Here is a 14,130-nt window from a genome sequence, read left to right as displayed (position 1 = left end):
CTTACAGGAATATGCACGGCTACTTTGAAAGTCTTGCGCGGGTGTTTGAAGAGATTCTTCGCGACGACTTTGATAATTTGGAGTCTTCTACGGGCAGTTTGGGAGGGACGGGACATACCATATCATATCATATCATCAATACATAGATATATCGAAATATATAAGAAACTCTAACGTGCCAGATGCCAGATCCAACTTAACACCATTCAACCCATTCAACCGATCCAAATGAGAAACAAGAAGAGAGAAAGCAAACCTAAACAGCCGAATCGTTATCCTGCATCGGCTTCTTCATCATCCTAGCTTGCCCCCGCCTAGTCTTAGTCTGATAAAAATGCCACAGCGCCCAAGCCATAACGGTCACCAGCGTCAACGGCACCGTCACAGCCCAGTAGAGCCAGAAGTTCGACGATACAGCCCACGTCGATTCGCCCTGCCCGAGACTATCCATGTCGAAGAAGTTAGTGCCAAACACGCCAGACACAAACGTGCCCGGCAGGTACACCAAACTGACGACACCGATGGTCTTCATGATTGCGCTGTCGCTTTGGGCATCTTTCCCGAAGCGCTGCGAGACGAGGTTGAATGCCTTATTATATCCATATCAGCATTGCCACCCATTCTTTGTTTATTTCCCTCTCTCTCTTTTTATCTTGGAAGGAAAAAGTAAAATACGTACCAAGTTGATCTCATTCTGCAACCTATCCGTCAACGACTGCGATCGGATTCGCGCGGAGGTTATCTCTCTTGCCGCAAACACCACCTTTTGCTGCGTCTGCATCCAGGAGCCGCGCATGAGTCCGTCTACGAGATCCGGATGCTCATCACGCCAGCGGGAGAGCTCATCGCGCAGATTGGTGAGCGTCGCTTCTGCGACTTGAAGCGTCTCCGTTGAGTGGAAGATGTGGCGGGCGATGTCATGCAGGTTGTGGAAATCGGGGGCGGCCGGTTTCATCACGTTTCGGGCCTGTTCTCCGGTTCTTTTTTTAGACTTTCCTTTTTTCATTGCGCGTTGAGAGATGTATGGGTACGTGCATATTTTCTATGCAGCATTCTCAAAGAAGAAAGTAAAGCAAGGAACGCATGAACATGCAAAGCAAAAAGTTAGACACACCTTTTCAACCGCCCTAACTATATCCCGCAGAAACCAAAACGAGGTTTTATACATAGAGAGCACGGCTGTTGCGAAGAGACTGTGCCACATGTATGGGTTTAAATGACGATTCTTAAAGGGCGCTAGGGTTGGAATCTCCGCGGTCAAGTTGGCCTCCTGCTCGGGGGGCAGGTTGATAAACCAGACACGCTGGGTGTCGGCCTTGGGGTCCCATTGCACGAGGACGGCGGGCTGCACCCAGTAGTACTTTTTGGGGGGCTTAGGTACCATTTTGATTTTGAAACAACTCCAGGAGTCTGAGAGGTTTTAGTCCATAGACATGTGCTGCGGACAGCCACAACGGGCTGGGGGAGAAGGAGACAGCAGCAATTACCATGTCTAGTGATTGATTTTCCGTCCTCGTCATAATCGTAATCACACACGAATGTCCCGTTCAGGTCTTCTTTCACCACAGGGAGGAAAGAAGTTGGGAGCAGCGACTGCGCGTACTCTGCCAAGGTTTCGCCCGAAGCGAATCTGTGATCTTAGTTTATGCTCTTCTCAGCCTGCTCCCACAAATACGACGTACATCACTGTCGTTGAACATGTCTATATTGCATCAGTGTCGGCTCCTAATTCACAATTCCCATCCTGAGGACGGCTTACCCGGATACCGTCGATTGGGCCTCGTCGGTTCGTCCAGTGACCTGTTTCTTCGCGAATTAGCACCCAGATACCACCCATATCGAAAGACTAGCCGTACCGTCCTCCTCGTAGAAAAGGGCATCATTAGGCGGCGGTGGACTTTCGATCGGAGATTCGATCGGAGATTTTCCCACTGGCGTCGACGCCACTGGGCTTATCGTCAATCCCATGACTCCAAATAGGATAGATTCTGCACAAAACCTAAACAAAGTCTAGAGTGATGAAGAAATCAAACAAAGAACAACGCGATTGCAACCGCAGAAACCAACAAGCGAAGTCATTAAAGCTCCCCATCCACGCTCACGGCGGTGGATGGGAAGGCCGGCGCTTATGCAGGCTACCTGCCGACGATCCAGGATTAAGCGATATCCAACCAATTGTATCCACAGCCACACCATTGACAAGGGTGTCTAGGACCCTCAGCGCAAATCATCTCTCTTGACCGCTCGTTGGGCTCTCACAGAGTTGTGTCTCGAACTGGCGCTATGTCTGACTGCACGTAGTCCACCAAAACACGTCGGTCGCGAGGCGCAGTGCCGCCGGACTTCGCCTTGCGGTACGCCCGACTGCAGGGAGATACGGGTCGACGCGCCCTGCGGGCTATGCCCTCACATTGTGGCGACTTGTTTTTCTTCTTCGGCTTTCTGGCGTGTCTACGTGCAGGAGCGATGGAGGTTGGCCAGTATGCAAGATCACGTGATATGTGACAGTGGCTGCCTTGGGCCTCTCACTGAACTTGATATTGTGATTGTGTAATGTGATTTCGAAGTCTCAGTCGGTTAGGGAATTAGAGTCTTTAAGTTGCGCTGTATAAAGTGTTGAAAAAGGTAGTTCTGATATCAACAGGGCTCTCCATGGATAGTATGTATCTCGAGGGCAGGGGCGACAAGTAGGAGCCATGTCTTTTGTCGAAACACAACAAGGAATAAATCATGTTTCTTTGTATATCTCATGTTTTGTTTGGTTCTCTTTTTGCTTCTGTGGCACTTCATTGATCTCACCAAATAGAAATCAACTGGGATCATACTGATAATGTTGAAAGGTAGTAAGAAAGTGGTCCACATTAGTACTGTTGCATGTACTGGTGTAATACTGGTTTAGCTTTTTAATCACATCAAAGTTAGTTAAACTCACAACTGTGTAATGAAAAGGGCATTCCCTAGAGATAATACCTTAGGATTTCTCAGATTGATGGATGGAATGACATCATGCAGAACTGTGTCATCTAAATTAGTTAGAAGATGATACTATAATAAAGTGATCTATCACTGAATAGATTCACGGTCATACTCTCATCACCAGTGGACCCATGAAAGAACTATTATAATAATTGAATCACGATGATAAATCATCCTCCACTCTTAACAATGGCAATAGTGTTGTACCAAGTGAATACCAGATCCAGGTTACTCCTGGTTGGCGGCACCAATGGTACGATGCCCATGGAAAGCCACTGGACAGATGACCAGTCATTCGCTACCTTTGCTTCACGAAAACATAAATATAATAAAAACAAAGAGTGGAGGGGAAAGTTCAAACACAGTCTACTTACAATCTTCTCTGCTCCCTACTTCTTCAATCTGACAGACATCCCATCCTCACACAAACCATGGTGGAAAAAGACCTCAAAATGGAGAAAACGGAGAAGAACGCTTCCTACAGCCAGGTAGCCTGCATAGGAGCCGGCCTCAGCGCCATAGCCTTGGGAGCTACTCTGAAAAGATGGTATAAGATCGATAACATCCGCTTTTTCGAGCGCCACGAGGAGTCGGGTGGAACCTGGGCTATCAACTCCTACCCAGGTATGCACTTTGCCTCATCCATACCCGCACTCTATCTACACAGTCGCAACTCACATGTTTCCAGGATGCGCCTGCGACGTGCCCAGCGCACTGTACAGCTTCTCCTTCGCGCTGAATCCCAAGTGGACCAAGTTGATGCCCTCCTGGAGCGAGATCAAAGCGTACCAGGAAGATGTCGTCGAGGAGTACAATCTGCACGACAAGATGCGCTTCCGCACGGAGATTGTCCAATGTATCTGGCAGGAAGATACCGCACGCTGGTTGCTGGTCGTGCGCGATCTCGTCTCAGGAGAGACCTTTCACCACGAGTGCCAGATCTTGATCAGCGCCACGGGCCTCCTCGCGCAACCTCGAGAGTGCGATATTCCCGGGGCAGCGAGCTTCAAGGGAGCGCTATTCCATTCCGCGCGATGGGACCACAGTGTTGATCTGGAAGGGAAGCGCGTCGTCGTCGTTGGAAACGGATGTGAGTATCGCCCACCAGATGTGTATGTGTTAAGAGAGAATTAGCTGATCGAGGAGCGCAGGTACCGGAACGCAGATCGTGCCGGCGATCGTCGACAAAGTTGCATCCGTCACGCATGTGGTTCGGACCAAGCACTGGTTCATTGAGGCGACAAATGGCGCGTATCCTTCTATCCTGATATGGATCTTCCGCTTCATTCCCTTCGCGATGCGACTGCATCGACTGCATATCTTCCTACTCATGGAGATGGCCTACCGCCTGTTTCCCAACACCAAGGCTGCAGCGAGACTGCGCCAGAAGACCCGGAAAGAGGCAGAAGCGTATATCCATCAGACTGCGCCGGAGAAATATCATGACCTGCTGATTCCCGATTTTGAGATTGGATGCAAGGTAAGTTTGGCAAGAATAAGAGCAAAGTCAAAAACAAAAGAAAAGAAGAAGAACTAATAAAACTATCAGCGCCGCATCTTCGATCCAAACTACCTGCCCACACTGCACAACGAAAAAGTGCAGCTCACCAAAACAGACATCACCGCGATCCTTCCCGACGGGATCCAATCCTCAGACGGTTTCATTCCCGCCGACATCATCGTCCTCGCCACCGGGTTCCAGACCAACAAATTCCTGCCGTACACGCAAGTCCACGGACGCGACGGCACGATCCAGGAGCACTGGCAGCGGTTCGACGGGCCCGGGGCGTACAACTGCACTGCGCTGAGCGGTTTCCCCAACTTCTTCATGATTCTGGGACCGAATACCGCAACGGGACATACATCTGCGCTGCTGGCGTCGGAAAAGTACATATACCCTAACGTCACCTGACAAATCGGGCCATAAAAATGCTAATTTGTGCCTGGTAGTGCGATAAACTATGCCATGCGCGTGCTGAAGCCCGTGCTGAAGGACGAGGCCGATTATGTCGAGGTGAAGCAGGAGGCGGAAGACACATACGTACACAATATCCAAGCTGCCTTGCAGGATACGGTTTGGAATACCGGATGCTCGTCGGTATGATTCCTCCCCCAAACTTCCCACCTTCGTCGATAGACGGAGTGGCTAACGAGACGGGAATTAGTGGTACGTGGGACCCAATAATTGGAATTCCATGACCTATCCGTGGTCGCAGGCTCAGTACTGGTACCACTGTTTGTTTCCGACATGGTCAGACTGGATAGTGAAGGTACGTAAAACTACACACATATCATTAGCTAGCTAACTACTAGTAGAGAACGCAGAAGCAAGTCGCAAAGGTCCATCGCCGCCGTAGAGTGACCGCGGGTGTCATCGCAGGTGCTCTACTGGCTTGTCTGGCGGTGCCACTTGCCTGGAACTCAGAGACGTTTGGGTTTCGAATGCCGGCTATGGCAAAGAAATTTGGGGCGCGACTGCATGATGGGATTTGGTAGAGCTGGATAATTAGTTCGGTTGCTTGGAGTAAGACTTTGGGTGGAAATACACGTACAGTATGAGCATATGGTTGATATACATGACGATGTTGTCATCTATCATGTTGGATTCCGTCTTGGTCAATTGTGAATAGTTCAGTCATTAATAAGAATGATCCATATCTTAAATATGCAGCTTAGAGTCAACCTCAGCATAAAACACCACTGTTCCAACTACATGTGTTTAGATTGCTCGAGAAGACACTGAGGATATATCACATGTCCCCGTCTTGCCCTAGTGTCATGCAATTCGACCAGTCTACAGGGCTTTCGAGTCTCCATATCTTAGCTATCCATCAGGAAAGGTTTTTTGGCCTCAAGATAAAACATTGTCATGATGTACCCTAAACGAATGCTAGATACACATCGAGGTTTCTTTTCCATCCTTCCCATACTCAATCATTTCACATCTCCACAAAACGTATCCATCACAAATCTTCCCTTCATCATCATCATTCAATCATTCCATCCATAAACCCATAACCGTAATCAAGCATAAGCATCAATGCCGCGCTGGATATGCTTGGCAATACCGGCGGACAACTCCTTGGCCAGATCCTTCAGCGCATCAGGAACCTGAGCGGTAATAGCATCCGCCAGACCCTGCGCGGACTCCTTCTGCGCCGTCAGCGTGGCCGACACCTTCTCGGACAGACTATCCTCATCAAAGTTCGGCTTGGCAGCGATGACAGCATCAACAAGGCCACCCACATCGTCGGTGAGAGTCTCAATGGGCTTGACGATGGCGAGGGCATCGGTCGAGCTGAGGGGATCGAATCCCTCGACGCTAGTCTTGCCGGTGTTGATCACCTCGTTGAGCTTATCAGAGGCAGCCACGACAGCATCTCCCTCGGCAGAGCCGCCCACGTAGTCGGCGACGGCCGTGTTAACAACCGCAACTTCATCGCTGACGGTCGTGATCACACCCTTATAGTCATCGGCGCCGCGCTTGGCGATACGGATGGGCTCGGCGACGCTGGTGCCGATGAGGCCGAGGGTGAAGAGGGTGGTGAAGAACTTCATTGTGGTGGTATATAGAGAAAAAGATTCTTGAGAGACTGAGGAAGGCTTTTGTTTCTGTCTTGTTCTGGAGATTGCTTGTTGATGATCTTCCCAATGGGGGGGTTCTGAAGCCCTATTTATACCTGTCCGTCTGAAGTTTGTTCCATCGTCGAGGCAGATGCTACCGCGGTATATCCCACCGCTCAATTCAACCCCTGCAAGGACATGTTTCGATGCGATTCTGCAAGGCAATTGCCCATGCTGGCGCCACCAAACCAAACAATCTAGGATGACAGCCTCGGGAGACTCACAAGAATAAGCCCCAGTCACGACATGAGGACTTCACATGCCGCACGAAATGCAGCTGAACAACACCTTACTCCCTCTCAATGTCCTCTCCGCGCCTCGGTGGATCAATCTTACCAAGCCACCAGCGAAGAACAACCCAGCACAAAAGGTCCAGCATCCAGCGTGAGCACGGGATAGCCCAGAAGGAGCCAGCCTTGGCCGTAAGTAAGTCCGCGAATGGGAGTGTTTCTGCAAGGGATGTGGACGGTTGAATCACCGCGATCGCGCAAGCCACCCCCGCCTCTCGATATTAGGCGGATGTCACCCTATGTGCGCGGGGGGGTTTTATATTGCCCGCTGGGATCGTCATCCCCGGATTCTGTTCTCGTCATTCCGGGCGCGAGCGCGAACTAGACCGTCTTATTTCCCCGCATTTGCGCCGATTTTTCGCCCTTGGCGACTGGTTGCCCCTGGTCTTTGCTGTTTATGTCAAACTTGTCGTCGGGTATTTCGGCGCTTGAGGTTCGGGTGTGTTATTGGTTATAGGTGCACGACTAGCTGGTTTGATACGAGGATCACGCATGTTATTCGGATGTTAGTAGAGGTACCTAGTCTATGTCTCAAATAGGTCACATACTCAACCGGAGTGATATTGCCATTTTTATCTAGGGCATACAAGCTAACATTAGTCATTGTTGCCAATGGTCGCGTGAAGTTCGCTTGTCCGTGCCATTCGATCTGCCTTAAGCTTACATCGTTACATTTGACTGTACCGGCTTACTCTATGAGAATATATGCTGCGTTTGCGGACCTATAAGCCCATACCGATTATGATTATTTTTTTGTAGCAAAGCCGCCTCAGCCTTTGCCTTCCCATGTAGGGAATGGTAACATATTAAAGTACAAAAAGCACATGATATCAAGACAATCCCAAGACAGGTTCCAAGATCATATCAAGACTGGTCCAGATATGCCGAGTATCAGTCGACAGAAGGTCAAGATCCAACAAGCCAAATATTAAGTTTTCAATAAAGAACGGTCAAAGGTATGGAAGTCCATCGTGAGGCAGGATCTCTCCGTTCGAGAATTTACTTGCTCGAGGGCTTGCCACCGCCCTGCTGGCCACCACCAGATCCGAGGAGAGCAAGAACGAGAACACCACTTCCGGCCATTGTGAATATCTAGATATCTAATTAGATTGGCGCTGGTAGGGTTTTTTATTTTGTTTCAGGGGAGATCTCACAATTGATTGTTCAGCGCGAAGCTGTGGAAGGTAGAAAGTTTGGAGTTTGAAGGGGCTTGTTGGCTTTTGAGATCTTGGAGATTGATGAAGAATGAAAAACCAAGTTGAAGGGTGATTTGACGGGGTACTTATAGACAAATTGAGGCCTAATGATTGCCAGTCTTTTCAACATCCGCTGGTGAAGTCTTTCGTTCAAGACCGGGCGTTGACATCAACAGCGGGTACGGACCCACCCGGTCGATCGATCGATCGCCTCCATGCTTTCCCGACCGTTCCAAGCGCATCTCATATCCACTCCCAGATTCTGGCCATACGACTTCACTGTGGAAGAGTTCGACCCACGAAGAGCGCACTGGTAGAGTCATAGCCATTGTCGTTTGCCCGATCTGACTTCCGCATTCGGTAATCCTGCACGTACTTTAATATCATATTAATGTCATTGTGCTGGACAATTCCCCGCCTCTGCAGGCTAGGTAGCATCGTTCGTACTGAAATTGCGACATTCAACGCAATCGCTACACGTTGACGTCAGACTCGGAGATTGGGCGATCAGTCGGCTTCCTTGCACAGTGTATTTTCGTGACCCTTTTGCCATCTTCAAGCTCAAAGGCTCGCCACCTCGTGGCCATTAGTTGATCTAGGTTGTACGTGATGATTATCGTGTGACGGGATCATGGCGACACCTATATTCCATGACGTTTAGTTCATTGAAGAAGAGTAGCAATTGGTATTAAGGCCATGACGATGAGACCCCCGGTCCATTCATGCAATTTACCCCGAGTCAACTCTCACAATGCATACTTTCCTAGACATCCCTTTGCTGGGCGTGCTTTGTTACTCTCCTAAGATGAACAGGGGGTGCTCATTCCCTTACAACGACCACTGCCAAGATGCTCGAGCCAGCAATCGCCTCTCGTCTCGAAAAGGCCGTGGGTGATATCGAGGAAGTCATGCAAATATGCCAGGCCCCTTCTATATCGTTTGGCGTGGTACACAAAGGAGAGGTGGTCCTCAGGAAGAGCCTCGGACTTAGGGATGTCGAAGACCGACTAGAGGCAAATCCAGACAGCATATACATGCTGGGATCATGTTCGAAGATGTTCACGGCCGCCGCGGTAGGGCATCTCGTTGCCCAGGGAAAGATGGACTGGCTGGACCCTGTCCAAAAGCACCTGCCGGAGTTCAACCCCATCGGAGACCTAGATATTGGGAGACAGGCAGACATAATCGACACGATGCGTCATTCTACGGGTCTTTCTGACCCAATCGGCTTATATCTCGGGCCTGGAAACACGGTTCTCGACGACGACGAGCGGTTCATTGAGCTTCTCAACCAGATGCCGACAAGCAACGACGAAGGACAGCGGTTCAACTCTTACTGGATGTATAACAACGGAGCATACGGCCTGGTATCAAAGGTCGTGGAGAGAGTCGCGCGCACCCGTTTCTCAGCCTACGTGAAAGAGAACGTCTTCAAGCCATTAGGAATGACTCGGTCTGTCGTGACCAGATCGGACCTCGACGGAAACATCGCATACCCTTACGTTCAGCTGGATGATCAAACTTTCACCAAGTTGCCATACCAATTCCTAGGATGCGAAGAGAATAACCCGATGCTCGCGGTCATGGGCATGGGCGCCTCGCTGAACGACATGCTTACGTGGGTCACTGCCATTCTCTCCGCCGAGCGACACGAGCAGCAAGCCACCGAGGACGAGGCCAGTTCCGACGAGGAGGGGTCGCCAGCCAGCGTTTCGAACGGGTCATCATACAGCTCCCCTGGACGAACAACGTCCAGCCCGCTCAAACACGTCAGCAAAATCCGAAAGGCCTACTACACAAGGCCAACCAAAGACCAGTTCCAAAATGAAGCAGCCTACTGCATGGGCTGGCTCCGGCTGACGATGCCCTCGTCATTACTCGGAGAACTCAGCTTCAACACCATGACAAAACCAGACAGCGAACCACACATGCTCGGCCAGGAATCACCCCAACGTCTCGCGATCGGCCACAACGGCGGCGTGATGGGATCTCTATCCGCCATCTGGACATTTCCAGAGACAGACAGCGCCGTAGTCGCCCTAGCCAACGGTCGCAGCATCGGCGACGCGGCAGACTTCACGGCACAGATCTTGATACAGGCGCTTTTTGACCTCCAGCCAAAAGTCGACATTGTCTTGTGGGCGCGGAAAGAGCGAGACCTCACACAGAAATGGTTTGAAGAGAAGTACTTGCAGCCGTGGCGGAGCAAACCTCTCTCAAACCATGACATTACCCGCCGAGACAGCACTGCCTATGTGGGACGGTACCAGGGTTTCAACGGCACATATACCTTCAACATAGTCTCTCAATCACCCAAAACGCAGTCGGAGACGGGATCCCAGCTAGCCATGGCGTTCAAACACAGTGATCCGGACACAATGCGTCCTCTGTATTTCGCCGGCACAGACGAGTACACGTTCTTTCCGGGGTCGTGGAATCGCTGGCTCGTCGACTCGACGCCGTCCCTGGCATATGAGTCCTCAGTTTTGAGGTTTAAGTGGGACGAAGCACGGTCTAGGATAGAAGGTCTCTGGTGGATATGTGTAGATGAGAAGCCATCGTGGTTTTCACGCGTGGAAGAGAAATGAAATGCACTTAGAACTTACCATAATTTGGATCGGCTTGAATGATCAATCGCCAGAACCAGAAACACGATGCCGAGTACTACCAGTGCGCCCGGAAGCACCAACCAGGCCCAATCGACAGGCTTTTGCCCAGTTTCTCAGGCATCCGACTCATGTTAATGCATTGTAGTGCCTGAGGCATACTTATGCTGATCTCATCGAGTATTAGTCATGCAGATCTTCACTGCCTCAGGCAAGCAGCACAAGTCACAACTGGCGCCGCTCAGAGCAGCCTTGTTAGTCCTACCAATAATATATCAATAGGCTGGAAACGCTTCGTTTCTAACAAGAGGTTTCTTCTCCTGTTGCCTCTCGTATTACTGTCTGTCCTATATTGCGCTTGAATGAGAGGGTGGACAGGCGCTGAACCACTCTTTCCCCTGCAGTGGAACCAACAAGGCTGACTTGCAGAAATTTTCTGGGCTTCCATCTCGTTGGATTGATATGGCTGTCTGTATCGAATATATGCTCCTAGATGCCTGTTTATATGTAGAATCCTTAAGTGGCGGTCGGGATAAGCAGCTGGGTATTGTATGGATAGTCTGTTGGAAGTAAGAGACTTGGCCTGCATCAGGCATCACGAGGATGTCACCCCCTTTGCAAATTGTCTATGCAAACCCAGGACCAGACTTCGGTCCAGTTGATTACTTCCTATCTTAGGCAATGTTGGCTGACCCTGTCGTATAACCTGCCTCTTGCAGAAATGCCTACGCATATACCATCACCCTCAGCACTATCCGTATAGACCAGTGTTGTACAATGAGAAAATGATGCTGCAAGCAACTGGGAAGCAAAGGCAATCAGGATATGGCGACGACAAAAAATTCATTAAGATAGAGGGAATCCGATTTTTGATTTTCATTTCATCAAGACACATCTATTTTTCCATAGATGTACCATGAACGCAGGTTGGGTCCCCTCTTTTCTCGAGTACTCCGGACCTCCCGCTGCTATGACCATATGAACATAAAACCTCAGAAAACACCCTTTAAGCCGACTTGCTCTTGACAGCCTCACGACCCTTGCCGATGCGCTCGAGGATCTGCTCACGGTCCTTGTCGAGGTGGAGCTTGGTGATGACGACGTTGGAGGGGGCGAGAGGGGTGGGGACGCTCTGGCCGTTGCCCTTCTCGCGGGCAATGCGCTCGACGTGGATGCACCACTTCAGACGGTAGACGCTGGTAACCTTGCCCTCGCGACCCTTGTTGCTACCGCGGACAACGGTGACCTCGTCGTCCTTGCGGATGGGGATCGAGCGGACCTGTAAAGCGACTGCGTTAGAATGATCTGTGATTGGGTCTTCAATGTCCGCCATCCTTGCTTCCATATTTCCTGTCCCACTTTTCAAATTCTGATTGTTTTCCGGGCGGCTTTCCTCCCACTCCCTAATACGGGCCCAGCGAGTCTGATCCCCTGCCCGGGAGTGGTTCTGCCAGATCCATCCAACCTTCGAGAGATTTGCAAATTCACACCGGTAAAATTCGAACGTACATTGTACTTGGCCCGGAGCTCGCGAGACAGAGGAGCGGAGAGGATGACACGTCGTTCCGAGGAAGGGGCGTTGAAGTGGGCGGCGCGCGACTTCCGGCGCGAAGAATGGAGCCCTGAAAACCACGCCTGTCAGTATACCATCTCGTAGTCGGTCGGAATCGCCGAATTGACGAGAGGAAAAAAGTCACGCACCGCGGTTCATGACAGTCATCTTGATAAGAGCCTCCTAAAGGGGATCGTGGAAGAACTCGAACGGGGGTGTCGTCGTGAGGGTTGTCGGGAAGGTCGTCGTCGGGAAGAGTCTGAATGTTCCAGTTTGGTGTGGCCGAAAATATGGGTTGTGCGTCACATGACCCCCCGCCTCGCCTAGCGCCGCATCCGACCTTCTGATTGGGTGAGCGGATCATCCACCGAGCCTTTCAATTGACCTCGACCTTTTATCTCCAGTACTATATAGTATGAGTTGACGCTTTCTTGTTATCCGACAGATATTCTACAGGTATTGATCATGATGATGTTACTGGACTGTCTACTCCAATTATTTAATAAAAAAATCGAGCATGACTCCAATAGAATGTCACTTATTCCACTCACAATTCACCCATTCTATTCAGGCCACACAGTACCTACCAATAGTAGATAATCACCACTCCAAGAGGTGCATTTGATCCTTCAGTCAAAGATAAGCAAAAGATGTGTATATATTTTATGAGGTTCCAAGACCAAGACCCACAGTGGTCATTCGGAAACCTTGTAGCCAAACTGACATCCAACACTTTATCCCACTCGCATGTAATACTTTCATATACCCAATCACAGCCATACATAATTCCGTCCCAAACCAATGAACATTGTAGAGGCTTCGCACAGGCAGAATTACCTGACACTATGCACACTCGACAGTTATGTTCCGATATTCCTGACAGCCAGATCTCCTTCCCGATTGCTGTAACTCCCGCGCCCCACAGGCTCTATGGCAATCCCATGCTGTCTGGTCATCCGAAAATGAAGATGGATGATTGTGCACATTCATTAGTCGATAATTATAAGTGAGGAATGGAAAGAAAGAAGAAACTTTTGTGAGTTAAGCAAGTTTCAGTGAGGGTGTTGTAGCAAGTCACCCTACTGCGTCCTTGTTGAAACACTATATATAGTCCAACTTCTGCTGTAACTGTTAGAGTATCAAGATGGTACCGATAGGGCTCGAGGAGATTTTCAATTACAGTGAATTTTGGATATTATGTGTAATTAGTCTGGAGCTCCATAGTAAGGTTTTTATTAATAGATAGATATACTTGGTCACATTAGCTGCAAATGTATACGAAATAAGTGATCATGTCTATGTTGCAGTGACTGCAATTGGTTGGCACGTCAGCTGACCGGCAGCGTTTACAGAGTCCTTTTCCCACTGTTTTTCATCTTGTAATTCAACCAAGAAGCAACTCTTCCATAGCTCTGAATATCATCAAATTCATCCTTTCGGACGCGTTTTCATCCTCCGTTTCCACAGTCTATACCAGCAGTTTGTTCTGGGGATTATGCTGTTTGAATATAAGACAAACATGTTTGTTTTGAGTACAACTATTATTTGCGTTCTATGTATTGTTTGTCATATCTCGCACGGATCACCGTCTCATCTTAACATTTCTAGCTGGGACTTAATGATGCCCTAACTGGTCGTCACCATCATGTAGCATCGACTGCACTCCGAAATCCACCTTGACATTGCAGCAGAAATGATCCAGACAAACCGACGACGAAAAAAGTGTTGAAGGGTTAGAAGTCCTACGATTAATGGTGACAGTGGGTACAAGGCGAGTCGCCTTAGGTCTTCTTATTTTCGACAACTATGTCACATAGCAAACCCCATTATCGCCAACATCAATAATAGACTAGGGGTTCCTTCAAGGAATGGTGACTGTACAAAGT

General features: G+C 49.5%; 5 protein-coding genes across 5 annotated transcripts; 2 read left to right on the top strand and 3 right to left on the bottom strand.

The window, feature by feature from the left end:
* Positions 1-114: 114 nt before the first annotated feature.
* Positions 115-2,339, bottom strand: BDW47DRAFT_111295 (uncharacterized protein). Its single transcript, XM_024813922.1, has 8 exons — positions 2,260-2,339; positions 1,857-2,208; positions 1,760-1,806; positions 1,683-1,702; positions 1,488-1,630; positions 1,115-1,410; positions 680-967; positions 115-589 (listed from the first exon to the last, which is right to left on the bottom strand). Exons 2-8 carry the CDS (start codon positions 1,966-1,968, stop codon positions 257-259), a joined length of 1,239 nt encoding a protein of 412 aa, XP_024668940.1. The 5' UTR covers positions 1,969-2,208; positions 2,260-2,339; the 3' UTR covers positions 115-256.
* A 1,089-nt stretch (positions 2,340-3,428) lies between these two features.
* On the top strand, positions 3,429-5,282 carry BDW47DRAFT_119954 (flavin-containing monooxygenase; the record flags this gene model as incomplete). The annotated part of the gene is made up of 6 exons (XM_024815423.1): positions 3,429-3,600; positions 3,665-4,066; positions 4,128-4,456; positions 4,526-4,863; positions 4,927-5,074; positions 5,142-5,282. 6 exons carry the CDS (start codon positions 3,429-3,431, stop codon positions 5,280-5,282), a joined length of 1,530 nt encoding a protein of 509 aa, XP_024668939.1.
* A 718-nt stretch (positions 5,283-6,000) lies between these two features.
* BDW47DRAFT_128611 (cell wall mannoprotein 1 family protein) lies at positions 6,001-6,534 on the bottom strand (the record flags this gene model as incomplete). Its single annotated transcript, XM_024816873.1, has 1 exon — positions 6,001-6,534. One exon carries the CDS (start codon positions 6,532-6,534, stop codon positions 6,001-6,003), a length of 534 nt encoding a protein of 177 aa, XP_024668938.1.
* A 2,133-nt stretch (positions 6,535-8,667) lies between these two features.
* On the top strand, positions 8,668-10,681 carry BDW47DRAFT_133946 (serine hydrolase domain-containing protein). The gene has a single exon (XM_024817973.1). It carries the CDS (start codon positions 8,935-8,937, stop codon positions 10,672-10,674), a length of 1,740 nt encoding a protein of 579 aa, XP_024668937.1. The 5' UTR covers positions 8,668-8,934; the 3' UTR covers positions 10,675-10,681.
* A 487-nt stretch (positions 10,682-11,168) lies between these two features.
* BDW47DRAFT_111286 (60S ribosomal protein uL24) lies at positions 11,169-12,486 on the bottom strand. Its single transcript, XM_024813921.1, has 3 exons — positions 12,394-12,486; positions 12,202-12,314; positions 11,169-11,971 (listed from the first exon to the last, which is right to left on the bottom strand). The coding sequence occupies exons 1-3, from the start codon at positions 12,410-12,412 to the stop codon at positions 11,699-11,701; spliced, it is 405 nt and encodes a 134-aa protein (XP_024668936.1). The 5' UTR covers positions 12,413-12,486; the 3' UTR covers positions 11,169-11,698.
* Between the last annotated feature and the right edge of the window lie 1,644 nt (positions 12,487-14,130).

Source organism: Aspergillus candidus (genome assembly GCF_002847045.1).
Source record: "Aspergillus candidus strain CBS 102.13 unplaced genomic scaffold BDW47scaffold_54, whole genome shotgun sequence".
In the NCBI taxonomy this organism is placed as follows: domain Eukaryota; kingdom Fungi; phylum Ascomycota; class Eurotiomycetes; order Eurotiales; family Aspergillaceae; genus Aspergillus; species Aspergillus candidus.
Note: the sequence above shows the minus strand (reverse complement) of the source record. Positions and strands in the feature narration are given on the sequence as shown.